This window comes from Oryzias latipes, chromosome 24 (assembly GCF_002234675.1).
Source record: "Oryzias latipes chromosome 24, ASM223467v1".
Classification (NCBI taxonomy): Eukaryota; Metazoa; Chordata; class Actinopteri; order Beloniformes; family Adrianichthyidae; genus Oryzias; species Oryzias latipes.
In genome coordinates, this window is record NC_019882.2 from 447706 (window position 1) to 469225 (window position 21520).

The window sequence follows — 21520 nt, forward strand, 5'->3', positions numbered from 1 at the left end:
ATGACAATGTGATACTTCATATTCTGGCACATCAGCATGTCTTCGTTTATGAAACCATACTGAAGGACAATTTCATGAAATGCCCCACATCTGTCATTTTAACAACTGTCCTCCTTTAAAACAACTGGTTACAATATTATGACTTGTCTTTTTTCCCTCTGTGTCCCTAATATTCTATCATGTTACATATAGCCTTAAAGTCTATGGGAAACTGTAAATTATCTAATGATAGCAACATCATCTAAAACTCATTATTTATCCAAAATGATTGAAATTAATGATCACAAACGTTTAAATAATGACAGTGGGTCTAGTTATATGTGATAACAATGTATAGTGAGCAATGAAATAACTATTGGTTTCCATTTGTGGCGAATGCTGACTGACATTAGGGATGAGATAAAATAGATCCTGGAATTTAGCCTGGTCTGGAGCAGGCTAGCTCCACAGAATAAATCTCCATGGTAACTTATCCCATAACATATCCTCCTGCCCCCTATCCAGCTATAGTGCAACCGGATTGGGGATCAATGGAGCCAGGATCACCAAGATATCCTGGCTTAATCCCTTATCCTACTTTTGTGCAACAGGCCCCAGGTTCTTTTCAACAAACCTATAATCACACCATGTAAATTCTCCTCCCCTCCCAAAAGCTTCTTTAAACTAAGGTGTTCACCCTCTATCGACTGTACTCTACTTTCCAGTTGTCGTCTTTCCTCTCTACACAGGTCATAGTGACATAAAACGTGCTCCACTGACTCTTCCCCTTTCCCACACTCACACAAACTGTTGGGTGTTTCCGTATGAGATGCAATGTTTTATTTAAACCATTGTGTCCCATCCTCAACCGTGATATTATGCTATGATCTCTGGTGTTTACTTGGCTATTCATACCTCTCCCTACTTTGTCCTGAATACTAAATAAATGTCGACCTTTCCTCTCCCTTTCCCAATGTGTCTGCCATTCGTCCATAATATGCCTCCTAATAATCGCCCTAAATTCTGTTCTAGCTAATGGAATTTCTATCTCTATTCCCCGTTTCAATGCCCTTTTAGCCAGAAAATCAGCCATTTCATTTCCCTCCACCCCCCTATGTGCTGGTACCCACATGAATCTAATGTTTATTTTCAATTTTTTTAACCTGAACAAACTCTCATAAATTTCATATAATATATCTGATCTGCTCTCAGAATAGTAAGACTTCAGAGACATCAAAGCTGACAATGAGTCTGAACAAATTATACCATCTCCAACTCTATTTTCTTCTAACCAGCTTAAACTATATGATGTTGCCAACATTTCAACTGAAAAAACTGAAAGATCCTTTGACGTCTTAATTCCGACATATTTCCCCAATGCAGGGATCCAGAAAGAAAACCCAGTTCTCATAGTTTCTGGGTCTTTAGATCCATCTGTAAATATGGGGATAAATGAAGCATGGAGCGTGTCTAACCTGTTTGCTGTTATCTCATCCCAGTTGTCCTCCCCTTTGCTACCCTCCATCGTCCTGTGGAGATACAAATCCACTTGAATGGTTGGAAAAACCCAGAAAGGAGTGGTCGGGTACAAAAACGACTTAACTAGGGTTTTACCAGGAATGTTTGCTTCTCTCGCTAAACTAGCTAATTTCCAAGCAATACTTTCTTTTGACCCACTACCACTTTCCCAACTAGGACCAGTAGCTCTCCTAACCATGTGTTCTACATCTACACAACCCTGCTTTTCACCCAATAATTAAGCATCAGTTGTTTAATTCTGAGATTCAATGGTAAATCCCCCATTTCATCTTGTAATGACACAGCAGGAGTTGACCTCATAGCCCCAGTGCATATTCTCAATGCCTGATTTTGGATGACCTCAATCTTATGTAACAGCGTTTTGCACGCTGTATTGTAAACAATGATTCCATAATCTAATCATTGTAACATATATTTGTTTAAAAGCCTGTGCACTAGCTCCCCACCCAGAACCTTTCAAGCATCTCATTATATTTATGACTTTCTTACATCTCCCTACTATACTATCAATATTCTCTGTCCATTTCAGCTTTGTATCAAATATAACTCCCTGATATCTAAAACTATGCACTTGCTCCATTGCTTCACCATATAACCTTAAGTTCAAAACAGTTCCACGTTTCCTAGTATAAAAACCATGCATTTTGTTTTAGTCACAGAAAATTTTAACCCCCAGTCATAAGACCAGTTTTCCACCTCCGTAATCGCGTCTTGTATCTTTCTCTCCACATAACGAATATTCCGTCCCCTCTTCCACAAGCCTCCATCATCTGCAAATAATGCTTTCACAGCTGAATTACGGATAAATCGCGGTACCATCATTCTTATCAAAATGTCTTTAATAGAATCAAAGAAACACAAAGAAAAAAGTATTTTATGATCTTTCATATTCCTATCTACCTAACTACAAAGAGTTGAAATCCAGGAGATGGAAAATGCGGTTAAATCAGTTAATGAGGGCAATTTCCCACGGCACACTTGTGTGTCGCGGCAGACACACTGGTTGAAAAACACTCATCTAGACCCACTAGACAGAGCTCTGAACCTTTTTTCTTCAATGATTTGTGATCTTCACTGGTGTCCATGGATTACATGAAATCTTTCCACCTTTATCCACCTTTTGTCATGGTAGGGGGAACATGTCACTGTAAGGGGGGGGGGGGTCATCTAAGACAGCACAAGGGGTAAAGTCGTGATTCTATGACTGTCAGTCCTTTTCTTAACCACAGATACATTTTAGAAAGATTTAAGATGTAATGACTCATTCTAACCAGCAGAGGGCGGTAAAGCTCAGGGGACGTTTCCTCACGGAGATGTTTTCTTTTGCTCCTTCTCTTATTTTTCAGATTCTCCAGAATCAGAATTCCTGTTTGGGGAAGGTCCAGCCCCGCAGGAGACTCCTGCATGTTTCAGCGGTTCTGAAGACCCTAAAAAGCTTTGAACCTTTTAAACTCTGTCAGCAAACCTTCATCTTCAAACCTCATCCAGACGTGGAGACTGAGATCGGATTTGGGTTCTGTCCCTGATTTTCAAAACTCGTGACGTCATCAACAGAATAAGTCAAAGTTCATAAACATTTTCGAATAATTTAAATAAAATTACCAGACAAAAAATTTGATGTTAGGGTTTGTTTACTTATCATAATAAACAAATAAACCAATCACAGCGCAGTGTTGGTTCTAGAGCTGGATTTCAGCCCCGCCCTCCTTTGTTGAATTGACCAATTGGAAGCCGCTAAACACAGCGGCGGTCGGGTTACTATAAAAGCTGAAAGACGCGTTTATTAAGGTAACAGATGAAATGGTTGAATCTGTAGAGCATAAATGCAGCCTTTGAAGTGCCTGTTGGGGCTGAGCGGTGGTTTTAGACGGACAGGAAGTGAAAAAACGAGCTAAAATAACGGCCCCTCCGTTAAGAGAACGGAGAACAGCGACAGCTGACAACTTCCTGTTTACTTTCAAAATAAGACAGGAGTAGTGTAAATGTTTACCTGAAGCTCCCTCAAGCTGCTGCTGCGGGGTTCTGAAAACAGGAGCACATATAACAGTCTGGGTTGTTCTGCGTTTATGCATTAGTATACTGTGTAGAACGCCATGGAACAAGGTCACGTGACTTTTACTTTCAAACGGAACGGATGTACGCGCTGGTAATGTCGGGATTTTGAGTATTGACACACACTAGGGGGGAGAGAGAGTTACGAGCCTTATTAGACATAAACTGCGCCCCCCCTCCAGGCTGCGGCGGGGGAGCTCACCCCCCATGAATGGATCTCGCGTCTCACCGATCCATTCCTCTCAGAAAACCGGTTCGAGCGGGGGGGCGAGGAGCATGTGACACACGGTAGGCTCGGATTTGGACGAAAATCCCGGATCAGGAGTCAGATGACTGTCTGTTTCAGAATAATCCGGTTCTGACGAGTTCGACGAGATGATCACTAAACCTGCAGAGATCATGGTCTGGTCTCGGACTCTGTGGTTCTGCAGAAGTCCTGGTCTGGTTCTGGTCTCTGTGGTTCTGCAGAAGTCCTGGTTTGGTTTGGATCTCTGCAGAAGTCCTGGTTGTTCTGGTCTCTGTGGTTCTGCAGAAGTTCCGATCTGGTTTCTGTGGTTCTGCAAAAGTCCTGGTCTGGTTCTGGTTTCTGCAGAGATCATGGTCTGGTCCCGGACTCTGTGGTTCTACAGAAGTCCTGGTCGGGTTCTGGTCTCTGTGGTTCTGCAGAAGTTCCGATCTGGTTTCTGTGGTTCTGCAAAAGTCCTGGTCTGGTTCTGGTTTCTGCAGAGATCATGGTCTGGTCCCGGACTCTGTGGTTCTACAGAAGTCCTGGTCGGGTTCTGGTCTGTGGGGTTCTGCAGAAGTCCTGGTCTGGTTTGGATCTCTGCAGAAGTCCTGGTCTGGTTCTGGTCTGTGTGGTTTCACAGAAGTTCTGGTCCAAAGGTTTTTTTCTGTTTCTCCTTCCAGGGTTCAGCATGTCTCACTGACAGGAGGAGAAGGCGCCTCTTCCTCACTCCTCCTCCTCCTCCTCGCTCCTCTGGATCCATGACTGGACCCACCCCCCCGAGCCGGACCGGGACCTCCCCGGCCAAGTTGAGCAGACACGGTCGGTCCAGGAGCTCCGGCTCCCTGTACCTCCTCCGCTGCAGCAGACAGGAGGCGTCCTCCTCCTCCCCCCCCTACCAGAGCCCCCAGTCTCCAGGGGAGGAGGAGGACGGGAAGGACGGGGGGGTCCAGTTCTACGTCAACCGCAGCGGCTTCCCCATCGACAGTTCCACCTGGGACCGGATGTGGACCCACGTGGCGGCGCTGCACCCCGAAGGTCAGGAGATGGTGACCCGGATCCGGAACGCCTCGTACCTCCCCAAAGTAAGAGACCCTGCACGACCCCCCCGGGCCTCCCCCATATTAGAAACAGAAGGGGGGGGGGGGGGTCTGCTGTAGTTCTGCAGAGGAGCTGCAGGTCTCTGAAGGACCCCTGAGGGGATGAAGGTCAGAGAACGCAGGAACCAGATCCTCTGCCTCTTTTCTTTTGGGAGGGGGGGGGTCAGCTGTTGCATGTAACCTGATAATATATCTGAGGGGAGGTGGGGGGTGACCCTTATATAAGCAGCTGCTGCAAAGATGGAAAAAGAGTTTCTGTGAGGGAGGAGGCGTTTGTGGGCGGGGTTTCACATGGCAGCAGCTGACATGTGAAACCCCGCCCACATAATCCCACCTCTGTAATCCGGGATCTGGATAATCCGCGGGAACACGTGAAGAACGGCGCCAAAGTCCCTCTGGACCTCAGCACAAAGATCGGCTGTGAAGAGGGAAGCCAGGTCTCCTCCTCCTCGCCTGTCAATCATTTCAGATGTCACGGATCATCCGTGTGATGGTCATGTGATCTCTGAGACCCCTCCCCCAAACATGGTAACAGAAACCCACTTTCTGGTTTGTGTCAGTGACCCGCTGTGATCTTCAGGTATTCGGATTCCTGTCTCCGTCTTCTGGAGTTCTGCTGCATCTCCCAGAAGAACTCGGAGAACGTCAGGAACCGTGGGATGATGTGTGTGGTTCTCTTTCAGCATCCGGTTCCTGCCGTCCCGACGTTCCGAGCGTCCATGTCGGTGTCTGACTGGCTGCTGACGGTCCAGAAGTACATGAAGGCTCTGCAGTATCTTTCAGTCCAAACCCGTCTTAGCCTCACTGATGGAACCAGAGGAACCTGCTAGAACCTTCCTGTTGTCACGTTTGCTCCACATGAGGCAGATGTGACGGTCCTCCGGTTCCACGTTTTGAAGGTTCTTGAAGAAAGTTGTTGTTCCTGACATCTGCTCCAGATACAACCACACCGGGACGCAGTTCTTTGAGATCAAGAAGAGCCGGCCGCTGTGTGGGTGAGTCCGCCTCACGCGTCACCAACAAACGTTTGACCCCAACTCCTGACCGGGTCTAGAACCGTTTGGTTCTGTAGAACCTTAACACCCTCCAAACTCCTCCCAGGCTGATGGAGACGGCGAGGGAGATGATCCGAGAGTCTCTGCCAATCAAATGTCTGGAGGCTGTGATCCTGGGGATGTATCCTTATCTGACACACACACACACAAACACAAATACACACCGAGTCTGTTGGAGTTTCAATAATCTAACACAGGAATCAGGATGTGTGTTGTAGTGGAGGAGTTTCTCCTTTAGAGGATCTGATCAGCTGTTCTTTATTTCATGTACTGAGCTGGAAACTGGATTCAACTTTTAAGATTTCACCAGCGAATTCAACCCTGAAATGGGGACAGGATAATGGAGAACCTACAGAGAACCTGCATAAAACCTCTAGAGAGCCTGCAGACAACCTGTAGACAACTGGCAGAGAACCTGTAGAGAACCTGTAGAGAACCTGTAGAGAACCTGCAGAGAACCTGTAGAGAACCTGTAAAGAACCTGTAGAGAACCTATAGAGAACCTATAGAGAACCTGTACAGTACCTGCAGACAACCTGTAGACAACTGGCAGAGAACCTGTAGAGAACCTATAGAGAAACTGCAGAGAACCTGTAGAGAACCTGCAGACAACCTGTAGACAACTGGCAGAGAACCTGTAGAGAACCTGTAGAGAACCTGTAGAGAACCTGTAGAGAACCTGTAAAGAACCTGTAGAGAACCTATAGAGAACCTGTACAGTACCTGCAGACAACTGGCAGAGAACCTGTAGAGAACCTACAGAGAACCTGCATAAAACCTCTAGAGAGCCTGCAGACAACCTGTAGACAACTGGCAGAGAACCTGTAGAGAACCTGCAGAGAACCTGTAGAGAACCTGTAGAGAACCTGTAAAGAACCTGCAGACAACCTGTAGACAACTGGCAGAGAACCTGTAGAGAACCTACAGAGAACCTGCATAAAACCTCTAGAGAGCCTGCAGACAACCTGTAGACAACTGGCAGAGAACCTGTAGAGAACCTGCAGAGAACCTGTAGAGAACCTGTAGAGAACCTGTAAAGAACCTGCAGAGAACCTGTAGAGAACCTGTAGAGAACCTGTAAAGAACCTGTAGAGAACCTATAGAGAACCTGTACAGTACCTGCAGACAACCTGTAGACAACTGGCAGAGAACCTGTAGAGAACCTATAGAGAAACTGCAGAGAACCTGTAGAGAACCTGCAGACAACCTGTAGACAACTGGCAGAGAACCTGTAGAGAACCTATAGAGAAACTGCAGAGAACCTGTAGAGAACCTCCTGTGGATCCACTGACGTTGAACCAGTGAACTCCTTCTGGTCGGGACATCAGAACCGTCTCTGTGGGGAAATGGGATCAGGTTTTGGATCCAGATGAGGTTCTCCTGGAGGTTCTCCAGGTTCTGCTGGACCGTCTGGTTCCTTCCTGCTGATCCTCAGTGTTGGTTGTGGTGGTGGTGGTGGTGGGGGGGGGGGGTGCAGAGTCTGTGCTCCGGTTGGACCACACCCAGAACCAGAACCTGTTCCTGGAGCGGTTTCGTGTGTCAGTCCGGTGTGCAGATGTCTCTCTGAATAATGAATGGACCCAGTCACTGAATAGTGATGGACAGCCGCCCCGGCCAATCACAGCCCCCGATTCCGTCTCCAGCAGATGGTTGGTGGAGGACAGAGATTGCCCAGATGGTTGTGTGTCTCTGAGTGTGTTTGTGTTGTTGCTTCAGCAGGAGATCATGTGGTTTTAAAAGTTCTGACCCGCGGTTCTGCCCAAAGCCCTATAAGGGGGGGGGGGGGGGGCACACTAATTATTCACACCCTGCAAAGAGAACAGTGGGTCACATGACCAAAGTCATCCTCTCTCTACGCCGCTGTGTTTATTTGGGGCGTCTGACCCAGAACCAGAACCAGCAGGCTCCTTAACGGTTCTGAGCAGCTACCTGACCAATGGGATGACCTCTCTGGAGCGCTTCCCCATCAGCTTTAAGACCCACTTCTCGGGTCACTGCTTCCACCACGTGGTTCTGGGCGTGTACTGCAACGGCCGCTACGGGTCGCTGGGCATGAGCCGGCGCCAGGACCTGATGGACAAGCCGCTGACCCACCGGACCCTGGGAGACCTGGTGGCCGAGTTCGAGAGCTCCTATCAGAAATACCAGCACACTCTGGCTAAGGTAGGGGGCGGGGCGATGAAGAGGAGGGCGGTGGACGCCTGAACATGTGCCTCTCCCGTCAGGTGAAGATCGGCCTGTACGTGCCTCACGACCCCCACGTCTTCCAGCCAATCGAGTGGAAGTATTTGGTGCTAAACGCCTCCCGGCTCGGAGCCGAAGACATGAAGAAGGAGCTGGAGAAACACGGTCGGGACATGAAGATGAAGGTTCGCTCTGGTTTCACTGCTGCCTAACTTTCACTTGTGTTCTGTTCCCTCCATTCTGGACCAGAACCAGAATGAAAAACAAGGAGGTTTAATTAAAAACACGGTCAGAACCCGAAGTCAACAACGACAACAAAACAACAGCAGAAGCTTTTAATTTGAAAATCTCAAAGACGGTCAGGGAGTCAGGGGTCAAAAGAGCCCCAATGCATTGTGGTCCGTGTGAAGCTAACCTGTGACTTTTGAGGTTCTGGACGTTTGTCCGCACCGGGCCACAGCAGTTCCAGCTACAACAGATGGTTTGGACCACAGACGGCACAGATCGGCTTTAAGGGTCACACGATCCAAAAGCTTTAAAGAACCCAATCCTTGTTGTACTGCGGCTGGGAACCTCAGATATTTATGGACATGGGGGGGGTCCAGTTTGGACCTGGACGGGGGCATCCAGAGCTCGAGCCTCCTCTACTGACGGAACCAGTCAGCTGCCTCAGTCCGTCCTGGACCTCCTGCTTTGGGGTTCTGGGGTTCGGTCCGAACCTCCCAATCTGCCGGTTTGTAGCTTCAGTTTGAGGTTCTGATCATTTGGACTCTTCTACGAGGTCTTGAACTCCCGGATCCGTTTGGCCTCAGAGCAGATCTGGAGCTGGGCGTCGTGTTGCCAGCAGCAGGTCATGTGACCATGAGGCTCCTGAAGTTCATGTCTGCTTAGGCTGAAGCACGGCGGTGGTAGTGTGATGGTCGGGCCATGTTTGAACGTCTGACTTTTCCTCCGTCCCTGCAGATCCTCAAGTCCTCAAGTGCCCAGTCTCCCATCAAGGAGCGCAGCAGAGGGAAGTCCCTGTCGCCACGGCGACGGCAGGGCAGCGCCCAGCAGCTGTTGGTGCGGCGCAGAGACAAATCGTAAGTGACCATCAGTCCAGCTGAGGCCCCGCCCCCCATCACTCATGTCTCTGCAGAGTTTAGCATCTTGGGGGGGGGGGGGGGGGGGGGGGTCAGCAGCAGCTCAGAGCTTGTTCTGCCCCCCCCCCTCAGAGAGTCATGTGATGCTGCTGTCGGCTGTAGTCCACGGAAACCTCAGAAGCATGAAGGTGAAACTCTTCATCTCAGGTTTACAGATGGTGATGATGATGACGAGGAGGGACATTTTGATGATGAAGTTTTCAGTTAGATGATCACAGCTGGATTTTAGCTGACTGTGGATAAGCGTCTGTCACGACTGCATTGAAGAAGTAAACAGTAAAAAGACCAAACTCTGAGAAATCTAGCTAGCATGTAGCAAATGCTAACAGAAAAGGATGGGGGGGTTCTGAGCCTCTCGTTTCCTGTTCTTCCCTGTAGAAATGTTTTTGCCCCCCCAGTTCCAGCTACAACAAACCCCCCTTGATTAGAGACTGCTTTCCTTCAGGTCCTCAGTGGAGAGGAGACCAGCAGAGCTCAGCACCCTCAGCGATGGCTACCAGATCCGCATCTGAGCGTGTGCAGACGCCGGCGGGGGGGTCTGGACCTGGATCAGCTGATGTCTAAAGCGGAGGGGGTGCGGAAGGACTTGGACTTGGTCTGTTCCAGTCCACCGTGTCTGGTCTGCAGGTCTTAAAGCTGCCAGCTTGCTTTGATTTTTCAAAATCCAGGCCAAAAATAAAGTCTCAGCTCAGGAATTCCTGCTGAAAATCCAGAACTTCATTTGAGTCTGGGGGGGGCCGTCCGGTCCCTGAAGGACTGGAGCTGGAGGTCCGTGTGTCCAGTCAGGTCCAGTCAGGCCCAGCCAGGTCCAGCCAGGTCCAGTCAGGCCCAGTCAGGTCCAGTCAGGTCCAGTCAGGCCCGCGTGGAAATGAGTTTTATCTGCATGTTTTGGTTTTTCTCTGAAATATTCCTGAAGACAGACGTGTCCTCGTGTTCGTGCACGCCTCACGTGCACGGCTGTGTGAAAGCGGATGCACAAATGTCCCGTGTGGACGGCGCCAGGACCCCTGGAAACATGTGACCCCCCCTGAGTGTTTTCATCTGCAGATGTAGCCACATGTGATGTTTGAATAAAAATCAAGACTTTTTATTCTCCATCGTTTGAGTCGCTGCTGAAATCAGTGTTTTTAATGAGTTTTTCAAAATAAAAGTTGAAAATATTTTTCACTAAACGAAAACGATCGACAGAAAACTAAATCAGATTTATGGATCTGAAAGATCAATAAATACTTTTTCAATAGATTAGATGAATAGACAAACTTTTTTAATCGGCTCAGAGAAAGACGAGCTGCTCTGAGACATGCCGACATTTTCTGTGCAATTAAGATTAGAGAAACTGAAGACGAGGATGTGATGAAGATGTGATGATGTCATCAACCCCCCCACTGAAAGGCCGTATGAACCACTTTTGCATTGGAGCTTTTGGAAGATTCCAATTATTAAGACCTGATTCAAAAGTTTTATGCCGTTTTCTCTGAAACGTAAACGTTTGAGGTTTTTCAGAAGACGACTCTTCAAAATAAAAGCTTCTTTATTTACAAACGTCTGGAAGCGGGTCCTCTTCTGAAAGTGATGAAAACGTATAAAGAGCCCATATCTGTTCATGTCAGACTAAACAGAACCGGGTCGGAACCCGCTGTCCTGCTTTAGAACTCAGCTGCAGAGACCTTCACCATCAGAACCCGAGTTCACGATTCTTCAGTGAAGGAGGCGGAACCGGGCCAGGAGTGGAAGATGGTCAGAGGACAGGTACTGATTGGGCAGCCCGTTCACCTCCTCCAGCTCCTCCTGACCCACCAATGACAGCCTGCCCATCAGCTGGAGGCCACGCCCACTGGGCCGTGGAGGCGTGGCATCCGTGAAAACTGGAAAAAAAAAGGGATTTTTAGAGCCGGAGGTTCTGTCCCCAGACGAAACGTAGCACAGATCACGTGCACACGTGTGCACGTGTGCACGTACCAGGGCTGTAGAGGATGTAATCCACCGTTAAGGCGGTGCGCGAGTGGAAGGTGGTGATCTCCGGCCGGCCGTCAGGCTGCAGGTGTCGGTAGGACGACCGCAGCTTCAGGCCGTGTTCGATCCTGGACCCGCCCAAACGGTCCCGAGTCCCGGTTCTGACCCTTTTCAGACCCGACTCAGGGACGGATCCGCCGCCCGGATCCTCCACGGCGAGGTCACAGATCGCCTCTTCAACAGATGAGCCACGACCGTCTGCTTCACCTCCGTGAGGCGACACGCCGCAGGTCACATGACCCGGGTCAGACTCACCTGAGGACGCCGCTTCATACCGGCACCGATGGCTGATGCCCAGAGTGGGGGGCCAGAGGGGCAACGGAAGGAGACGCTGACCCCGGGGGGAGGGCTCCTGACCCGACACCTGCACACACACACATAGAAACAAACACACACAGAGAAACACACACACACATAGAAACAAACACATGCACACGCACACAGAGAAACACACACACGCACACACACACAAACGCACACAGAGAAACACACACACACATAGAAAGACACACACACACATGCACACGCACACAGAGAAACACACACACATGCACACACACACATAGAAACACACACATGCACACGCACACAGAGAAACACACACACATGCACACGCACACAGAGAAACACACACACATGCACACACACATGCACACAGAGAAACACGCACACACACACACACACACAGAAACACACACACACACAGAGAAACACACACACACACGCACACAGAGAAACACACACACACATAGGAACACACACACACACATGCACACGCACACAGAGAAACACACACACATGCACACGCACACAGAGAAACACACACACATGCACACATGCACACGCACACAGAGAAACACGCACACACACACACGCACACAGAGAAACACACACACAGAGAAACACACACACATGCACACAGAGAAACACGCACACACACACACAGAGAAACACACACACGCACACACACCCAGAGAAACGCACACACACCCACAGAGAAACACACACACAGAGAAATACACACACACACACAGAAATACACACACACACAGAGAAACACACACACACGCACAGAGAAACACACACACAGAGAAACACACACACATGCACACACACATGCACACAGAGAAACACGCACACACACACACACACACAGAAACACACACACACACAGAGAAACACACACACACACGCACACAGAGAAACACACACACACATAGGAACACACACACACACATGCACACGCACACAGAGAAACACACACACATGCACACGCACACAGAGAAACACACACACATGCACACATGCACACGCACACAGAGAAACACGCACACACACACACGCACACAGAGAAACACACACACAGAGAAACACACACACATGCACACAGAGAAACACGCACACACACACACAGAGAAACACACACACGCACACACACCCAGAGAAACGCACACACACCCACAGAGAAACACACACACAGAGAAATACACACACACACACAGAAATACACACACACACACAGAAACACACACACACACGCACACAGAGAAACACACACACACGCACAGAGAAACACACACGCACACACACACACAGAGAAACACACACACAAACACACACACACACGGACACAGAGAAACACGCACACACACACCCAGAGAAACACACACACGCACACACACACACAGAGAAACACACACACAGAGAAATACACACACACACACACAGAGAAACACACACACAGAGAAATACACACACACACACACAGAAATACACACACACACAGAGAAACACACACACACACGCACACAGAGAAACACACACACACACACACACACACAAAGAAACACACACACACACGCACACACACAGAGAAACACACGCACACACACACACACACACACACAAACACACACACAGAGGTTAACATCTCAGGAACTTTTTTCTGTGACCCCCCCACCCCCGGAGACCCCCCCTCACCATGCCAATCTGCATCCCCTGGTACTCCAGGCAGCCTCTGGTCAGAAACGTGTAGAGCGGACTCCAGGGGGCGGAGTTTAAGTCCCCGCACAGCAGGACTGGGCAGGCGGAGCCATCGGGGAGGCGGGACAGCCGCTGCACCTCAGCCAGCAGGATGGCGAGCTGAGTCAGCTTGATGTCGCCGCGCTTCGGGTTGTAGAGCAGGTGGGTGTTGGCCACGCAGATGGGGGGCGACCCGCTCCGCCCATCGGCGGGCTGGAGCAGCACCACCAGCCCCACGTTGTCCCGGTCCAGGAGGGGGTCACCGGCGCGGAAGAACTCCACCGGGTTGGAGGACAGGAGGTGGAAGCGGGACGCCTTGAAGGCGACGGCACAACCGTCCGGCTTCTGTCCCGTCCTCTTCTTGTACTCACACCGGTACCCTGAGGGGGGGCACACACCAGAGGGTCCCAGTGTGATGTCATCAGGCTGTGATGTCATCAGGCTGTGCTCACCCAGATACTCACCCAGGGCCTGCAGAGCAGCTTTGATCTGGTTGTCATAGTGATCCTCCTGAACCTCCTGAAGACACAGAACCTGGAGAGAGGATGCTGGTTAGAGCCCGCCCACAGGGAGGAGTCAGGAGTGGGGTTACGGCGTCCTCACATCCGGATGGAGGTGCTGGATCTCAGACAGCAGGTTGGGGAGCCGGTGGTCCCAGGACAGGACGGCGGGGGGGCAGTGGCGGTACAGGAAGGCGTTGTCCTCCAGCAGCTGCTGGGACAGGATGTTGTAGGACATGACAGTGAAGTGGAAGGCTGTGCTGCCCCCCAGTGGTGGAGGCTCGGAACTGCAGGACTCCCAGTATCGCTGGAGAACTGGAGATGAAGAGGAAGAGGATTTTGGCTGGGAAGGGATCACCCAGTCCGACCCCCCCATCATACCTCTGTGCCTCCACGGTCCTGCTGGTCCAACGCCACTCCTCTGCCCCCCCACCAGGCCCCCAGCGCTGGGGTAGGCCTTCGGTGGAGGAGTTCTGCTCCCCCTCAGGTCCAGACCAGCACACTGGTCTCTGCTGGACTCCTGGTTCCGTCCTCCTGCTGGTCCTCTGGGGGGGGGGCCGGAGCCTCGTCTCTGCTCCTCAGTCCGTATCCGTTTCCTTGGGGGGTCTCGGCCTGGGAACTCCATGCTGCCAGCAGATGTGTGGAAGGAGGAGCAGCTGCCCCCCAGGAGGAACGCAGCACTGATGCTCACAGGGGGGGCCGTCCTAAAGCCGAGGACGGGGCGGGGAGGAAGACCATGCCTTGAGATGGGAGGGGGAGGCCATGGGTGGGGGGGAGTGGGGAGGAAATAAGGGAGGTGGGAGGAGGCGGCGTTGCTCCTAGAACGAGTCCAGCAGAAGGAGGGCAAAGCTCTGAGGGGGGGGGTGCAGGAGCTCAGCTGGAGGAGGAACATGGGGGGGCTGCAGGAGAACAGAAGGATTCAGCTGATTCACCAGAACATGCGGGTCAGACGGGGCTGCACAGCAACACAACAACATGACACAAAAACACAAACAACACAACCGGGTGACTGATGTGGGGTCACAGGGGGCTGGTGGGCGGCTGTACATGTGGGGGGGCCCAGACCCCTCCAGAGGTAGCCGCTAGCTAGATTGGGGGTCCCCCCCCTTGAAACCCTGTTGGACTCCTGGTATGAGGGAGTGGGGGGGCTTTCCCATGACCCCCCCAGCTCAGCCACCAAGTGTTGGAGTTCTCCAGAGGGTCGAGTCACTTCACCTTCGGGGGGGGGGGGACACAAGTTTTGGACCTACGGGTCGAGCTGAAGCTCAGAGAACCTCATCGATCAGAGGGGGACTAGCTAGGCCCCCATGGGGGACTCTATAGTCCCATGGGGGCAACAGCAGCGGCGCCTGGAAGGAATGACCTCCCTGACCTGAACCCAGCACGGTTCTGCTATCGGACCGGTTTGTCCAAAGACAGAACCGCCTTCTGGAACAGAATGGATCAGTCCAAGTGGAACCAGGAGCTACCGGGACGTCCTGGTCAGAGGGTCGATGGTGGACTTTGAGGTGGTTTGAGGGACTCAGATTCTGCATCATCAGAACCCCAGAACCCAATGTTTTCATTGGACTGTGGTTCTGGTTCTGCATCAGAATCTCTAACTGTTTCAGTTTTTAAATATGGTTCGGTTCTGAATCAATAAGACTTTAGCTGCATTTTTAGGAGCGCTGAGACTCACAGCAGGGGGGGGGGGGGGGGGTATTCCAGAAAGCAGGTTCTGCTGGCTCCCACGGTAAGTTTGAGGCTAAGGAAGTTGATAACCTCAGCTTTCGGTTCCAGAAATGGAGGTATGTTTCAGGGTAGGTCAAGTTGCCATAGCAACTCATGCTCTGAACATAACCTGGTCTGGAGCAGGTTTAGTTGAAGGTTAGCTTGTTTTCAGAGAGGTGAAGCAGCATGGCGTGTCCATTTGAAGATGATTTAGTGGATGAAGAAGCTCAGATAATACTTATTCCACCATGAGAGGCTGATAAGACCACATATGGATGTTGGAAAGATAAACTTTATACTTTGATCTAACTTCATTATTTGCTTCAGTTAAGTCAGCTTAAAAATAACAGTTATCAGACAGTTATTTTACTTTCATTCTAATTAATTCAATTAAGTAGGTGTATCTTTGATGCTGTTGTTAGATCGGCACCGCAAGGAATTGTGGGATACCATTCCCTTTGCCTGTCTGGACGGATTTGGGTTCAAGTGTGAGTTTTTGACCAAATGTGTTTAGTTGTTTTACTGTGTTTTGCAAGGTTATTTTGTCCAGTTATGTTTAATTCTTTCTGCACCATGAGTGAGAGGAAGGGAGAGGATGATGAAGATATTTAGCACCACTGGTACGTAAATAGTCTGAGCAATGGTAAATGTTATGTTACATGATTAGAATTCATTTTGTTTCAATCATTTTATTGTTATAAAAATGAAAATATCTGCCGGCTCAAACTTAGACATATGAGAGTTCAAGAAGTACAATAAATTAGGATGGAAAAACATTTAATTGAATTGGAATAATATAACATTTAGTTAAATAAATATTTAAATTTGAGTTGTATAAACAGTATTGAGTTTTATAGACATAAGAAATTAGGTTTAATAAATTTAACTCAATTATTTGTTACCAATAGAAGTAATTCATTTAAGGTGGCAAAATTGGATGAGTTTTTTTCACAATGAAAATGGAAATAAGATCAGAAACTTGTGCGTTTACTTTGTTCTTTTTCTCCAAGCAGAAACTCTTTTGCTGATGTTGCAGCCGTGTGACTTTTTGATGGACGTATAATCTTCATAAGCCGTCAAGTATAGCCCCTCTTTTTTTCTTCACGCGTTTCCATGGTGACCCTTTAAATCTGTGATCCATTGAGAATGTCTTTATGTACCTGCTGTGCACGTGCATTAACCCAGGGTTACCAAGTGGAGCGTAATTACACTAACTCATATCCGGTCTGTTGGAGCAAGTTCAGGCGGATTTCAGCCAGAGTTCAGGCTTAAAGTCAGGATAGTTTAAACATGCTTCCTGGAATACCCCCGTTTACCTGGACAAACACCTACGAAGGGGCGGGGCCAACGCGTGACGTGGTTTCGCCTGTTTTTTTTTTTCATTCATGTTTTAATGTTTCATTTCCCGATCATTAAAGTAAATCGTATCCATGTTTCTACGGTCAGACTGAAGCAGGCTGGAGGCGGGAACACTTACACCTCGTTCCCTTCAGCGCGAGTGGCAGCAGCTCAGGTGAACTCACCTGTTGTGACGGACGGAGGGATCATTCTGGTGTTGCCGTTCACATAACCGCAGATAAAAACACGAAACGGGTTTGTTTTCAAGTTACATTAAAACCAAAACAGCACAGCCGCCTCTCCGGGCTCTGAAAGATGACGCAATGCTACGAACAACTCATGCGCCGATGATGCTGCCTTCACTGACCAGGAAAAGAGTTATATTTCTCCAATTGCATTCGTCGCGTTTGGTGAAGTAAACAATAAACCAATAAATAAGCCTCGCTAGAGACTGTCAGAAATAATAGATTCTGACAAACACTGTCGCGTTTACTGACAAAGCCAGAAGCTCGTAAACGACCCTTTCCTCCAAAAAAGCGGCTTTCGTTGAGCTGCTCGGAGGGATACAGTCACGATAAGGTCGTCGCTCGTACCTGAAAACGGCTGAAAAGGTGAGAATTTATGCCCAGAGACCCCGGATGGTCTTCGACCGGTCAGGTTCGGACGGACCATCCGTTCAGGAGAAGCGCGGCACACGCTGTTCTCAGGTTCAGTGAACACTTCATCACTGCACTGCGCTACAGCTCATGAACGCACCACTGGAGGTGCGTTCAGGAACGCACAGCAGCTAATCGATACGTTCGTTTCCACGTTTCATTTTCAGGTTTTGATGACCAGAAATTACCTTTTTCTTCTACTTTCGTTCATTCTTAAATGTTTTGAGCTCACAGACGGAGTTCAGTCTGCGACAGACGTGACTTCCGGTGTTTTAGAGCTTTCCTATGAGAAATGAGTTAAAAAAAACAGACTTTTGAAGAAGTCTTAGACACACCAAAAACTTGGTGCAAATTAAAACAATCTTCTCCCTGACTTAACAAACTATTGGATCCACGGATTCATCTTTTTCACCCTGGCAGGGGCAGAGGGCCGCTTAATTAATTTCACCTGGGTGCACCAGCTGCTTCATCAGTAGATAAAGGTTCTAATTTCGCTCTCTGGTGGCTTCACTAGGCAGCAACTGGAGAAACCTTAATGCCACAAGGGCAGTGTTGCCAGATAGTCACAGTTATCCAGCACAGAGGTCATTTAAAAATTGCCAGGTCCCACAAAAAAACGCCCAAAAAATTAACCAGTGATTAATTAACAGTAATCCCATTTTAATTGAAAGTCCAACTTTGAGACATTTTTCAATGATATTAAATCCACAATTTTGCTGCTAGTCAGAGCAAAACATAAAATAGTAAACTCCCATTGAACTTTATTAACATCTACAGGGTCACAGGATCTTCCTTTTTTTCTTAAACATTAAGAAAAAAAGAAGGAAAGTGGGGAAAAAGCCCACAAACCTATTCATAGTCATGATCAAAAGTGGAAATCTTTCCTGCATTTTTACTTTTCATGAATATAAATAAGGTCAAACAGAAATGGCGTTTACCTGTAGAGCGCCTTTTCAGTCACACATTCACACGCTGATGACTCAACACCAGAGGCAAGGTGGGGTTCAGTGTCTTGCCCAAGGACACTTTCTATGTGCGGGCAAGGCGGGAATCGAACCTGCAATCTTTTGATCAGAGGTCGACCGCCATACTACTGCAGCAAATGTCCTTGTGAAGGAGCGGCTGGATTTTAAAAAACCTGTTCTTGTCAATCAAATATCGCCTGAGATCACTCCGGAAACAATGTCGTATTTTCCTGATTTTGTCTTTCTCTTTCGGCTTTTCCCATCAGGGGTCGCCACAGCGAATCATCCTTTTCCACCTCACTCTATCATGGACATCTTCTACCCTAATTTTTTCGCATGGTTATTTTGGCAATTTTTTACGCCGGATGCCCTTCCTGACGCAACCCTCTCTATTTATCCGGGCTTGGGACCGGCACAGAAGTTACTGGCTTGCAACCCCTGTGGCTAGATTATTTTCCTGATTTTGTGCAACCTTAAAAATCCTCCAGAAACTTTTACACGTTTGGAAACAAATGATGGATCGTCTCTTTGTCCCTGAAGGCATCGCTGTTTTCCTAATGGAAAGGGAGGACATGCCATGGAAAATGGAGGCTTTGTATTAAAAAGTAACAGAGCGTGACATCATCAGCATACGCTGAGAATCTGAAGGCACAATTCAACCTATTCGCTGGATTGTGAGGCTGCTTCCCCTCGCCGTCTGCGCTGCGACTGAAATACGCCAAATAAGGACTAAAATGATGCATGCCGACTGCATTTACAGACTGATTAGTGGACACATTAATTTGTTATGAGTTGCTCATGATGGCGAGGACGATGGTGTGGGCGGTACCGCTCCCTGACCCCACCTCCCTGCATGTAAAGTACTTTAATGAGGAATAAAAACCGCCGAACCGACCTCAAACCTGCTCAAAGCAACGTTTGCCCACATATTCAGAACCAAAACCACCCAGTCTGGCAACACAGCATGATGGGCAGGTTCTGGTTCTGGTCCAGTCTGGTTCTGTTCTGTTTCCATCGCCCACAGATCAAGAACGAACCTTTTAGTTGGCCGATGTTACGGCTGTGGCCGTATTAGGTTTTATTTGGTTCTGTTTGCTCTGTGTTTTGTGTTATTTTTGTATCAGAGTGGGACTTCTGTGTTTTTTGTGGATCTTTGTTTGTATGTCTGTGATTATTTTCAGGTGTGCTGGCAAGGGTGTGGCCTCCATTTGGACAAGCTGGTGGAGGCAGCCTTTAAAGCCACCACTTGGACCTCCAGCCGGTGAGAAGGGTGCCTTGCAGCAAAAGCCTCCACTGCAGCTTGGCCCTCTTCTCCATTTTGTTTTGTTTTGTTCTCCATTTAGTTTATGTCTTTGCCACTTGTTTAGTTGTGTGTTGCACTTTAGTATTTTGGTATCCGTAGTTCTTTGTAGTTTGTAGTTTTGTATGTGCCCACTCTGTTTAGTCTTTTGGTTTATAGTTATTAAGTGAAGCTGTAGGGGTGAACTGCCATTTTGTTTAGTACATGTTTATGTTAGGTTAGGGAGGTTAGCGTTCTGTCTTTCATTTCCCTTTCCTTTCATTTACAGGTAAGATTACATATTTTAGTTAGTTGGGGTTTTGTTTGTTATTTTGGCCTGGGTTCACCCTGAAGCCTTTTAGTTTCAATTTTAGTTATTGTTGGATTGTTTTATTTGTAAATAAATTTGTCATATTTTTATGGAGACATTTGTTTTGGTGTGTGTTAATTTAACTTTGGTAGCCAAACCTTTACTTTTTTATGTTCTGCCCCCCCTAGCACCCCTAGACACACAAGGGGGCGTAACAGCCGACCTGCAGCAGAGTTTCACTGGAGCTCCTCTAGGCTTCACCTCCTGCTCCTGGAGACCTCCTGTCCTGTTCTCACACCGGATCCAGGTGATCAGCAGGAACCGGGTTCTCCAGAGAGTCTCAGTCATTTCAACAACATCCACGCATGTAAAGAAGTTCACGTCTTCAAACAAAATGTGTTAAAGTTTGGTGCAGAATATTTTATCAGAACCACCAGGTTCACGCGTGAAAAGGTTCAGAAATTCTCAACAGACCATAAACACAACACAAAGATCTCCAGACACAAACCCAGACTCTTCTGAACCGATCAACCAATCACAGCCTTTCTCCTGTCAGCAGCCAATCAGCTTCAGCCCTCAGTAGCCAATGAGAATCAAAGTGCTGAGAGGGTTCTTCGCACTGGGCCAAACTGGATCCATCTGAAGAACTTCCACAGGGATCTTGAAGGCCGTCTGGTTCTGGTTCTGAGTCGTCTCGCCGTTTCTCCTGTTGGACTGACAGCCGAACGCAATCGCAGCTTTTAGAACCCAAACGCAACACCAGTATGACATACTACAATCTGATTGGCTAATGAGGCAGCAGCTGATTGGCTGCTGACAACTGGGATGAGCCGATGAAGGTTTGGTTCTGAATCGTTAGAGTGAAACGACCGAACTGCAGTTTAATGTTTCAGGATCACAGATTTTACGTTTATTCCGTCATTCTCAGCGTTCCTGTAAAAATGTCAATAAAGTTTTCTTCATGGCTCAGATGTGCTTCGTTTGATTGGACCGAACCTGAACTCTTCCAAAACACAGACACGTCCTCATCCCTCATGCAGCTCCTGACCCGGTTCTAAGTCCAGTCTGGTTCAGTCTGACCCTGTCCAGCTTTAGCTCTCATCAGGGTTCTGAATCCTGAATGAAGCCTGTCCAGATATTTGTGCAGCGACTCCAAACCGGTTGGAGCTGGTTCTGCTGGAAAGGGGGGTCCGTGTGGGTCCGAGGTCAGGAGAACGGAACTTCCCATCTCTGTGTGTACGCGCTCAGTTCACACGGGCTGATCACCAGCATCCGGGACGACTCCATCCCGTCCAGCGCCATCTCCGAGTCCAGGCAGAACCGGGACACGACGTGCTCCAGATGAGTCCCGGACTTCTGCCATCGCTGCGGGAACATCAACAGACGTTAGTGTCAGCACTTCTCCGCTCCAGAACCATCAAAAATCTGATCCGGCGGGTCTGTGTTTGGACTT

General features: G+C 48.7%; 3 protein-coding genes across 10 annotated transcripts in view; 1 reads left to right on the top strand and 2 right to left on the bottom strand.

Annotated features, from left to right (window-relative positions):
* The first annotated feature begins 3210 nt into the window (after positions 1-3210).
* vash2 (vasohibin 2) lies at positions 3211-10369 on the top strand. 5 transcript variants are annotated; one of them, XM_023953233.1, is made up of 9 exons: positions 3535-3858; positions 4477-4878; positions 5577-5665; positions 5832-5888; positions 5995-6069; positions 7871-8111; positions 8174-8317; positions 9096-9214; positions 9720-10369. In XM_023953233.1, the coding sequence occupies exons 2-9, from the start codon at positions 4555-4557 to the stop codon at positions 9784-9786; spliced, it is 1116 nt and encodes a 371-aa protein (XP_023809001.1). In that variant the 5' UTR covers positions 3535-3858; positions 4477-4554; the 3' UTR covers positions 9787-10369. The 5 variants fall into 5 exon arrangements, with proteins under 5 accessions (XP_023809000.1, XP_023808999.1, XP_023809002.1 ...); XM_023953235.1 differs by having other exon boundaries at positions 3540-3858; positions 7874-8111; XM_023953232.1 differs by lacking the exons at positions 3535-3858; positions 9096-9214 and adding an exon at positions 3211-3306.
* A 418-nt stretch (positions 10370-10787) lies between these two features.
* LOC111947098 (protein angel homolog 2-like) lies at positions 10788-18131 on the bottom strand. Of its 3 annotated transcripts, none has more exons than XM_023953228.1 (7): positions 17702-18131; positions 14191-14708; positions 13913-14124; positions 13774-13843; positions 13268-13689; positions 11234-11651; positions 10788-11139 (listed from the first exon to the last, which is right to left on the bottom strand). In XM_023953228.1, the coding sequence occupies exons 1-7, from the start codon at positions 17722-17724 to the stop codon at positions 10973-10975; spliced, it is 1830 nt and encodes a 609-aa protein (XP_023808996.1). In that variant the 5' UTR covers positions 17725-18131; the 3' UTR covers positions 10788-10972. The 3 variants fall into 3 exon arrangements, with proteins under 3 accessions (XP_023808996.1, XP_023808998.1, XP_023808997.1); XM_023953230.1 differs by lacking the exon at positions 17702-18131 and adding an exon at positions 17451-17615; XM_023953229.1 differs by lacking the exon at positions 17702-18131 and adding an exon at positions 17043-17427.
* Positions 18132-20466: 2335 nt separating this feature from the next.
* The window catches only part of LOC101163950 (polypeptide N-acetylgalactosaminyltransferase 14), a 126121-nt gene continuing 125067 nt past the window's right edge, over positions 20467-21520 (bottom strand). For both annotated transcript variants that reach the window (XM_023952946.1, XM_023952947.1), the window contains one exon: positions 20467-21432. In XM_023952946.1, coding sequence (XP_023808714.1) covers positions 21274-21432 — 159 coding nt within the window. In that variant the 3' untranslated portion in view covers positions 20467-21273. The remainder of the gene's footprint in view (positions 21433-21520) is intronic.

Bases quoted from the DNA above. Each gene is read 5' to 3' on its own strand.
- vash2 (XM_023953232.1), top strand. From the start codon at position 4,555: ATGACTGGACCCACCCCCCCGAGCCGGACCGGGACCTCCCCGGCCAAG. The intron at 4,879-5,576 runs GTAAGAGACCCT...GTTCTCTTTCAG, and splicing joins ACGCCTCGTACCTCCCCAAA to CATCCGGTTCCTGCCGTCCC. The intron at 8,318-9,719 runs GTTCGCTCTGGT...GCTTTCCTTCAG, and splicing joins GTCGGGACATGAAGATGAAG to GTCCTCAGTGGAGAGGAGAC.
- LOC111947098 (XM_023953228.1), bottom strand. From the start codon at position 17,724: ATGAACGAAAGTAGAAGAAAAAG. The intron at 13,844-13,912 runs GTGAGGACGCCG...TCCTCTCTCCAG, and splicing joins TCCAGCACCTCCATCCGGAT to GTTCTGTGTCTTCAGGAGGT. The intron at 11,140-11,233 runs GTACGTGCACAC...TTTTTTTTCCAG, and splicing joins TTACATCCTCTACAGCCCTG to TTTTCACGGATGCCACGCCT.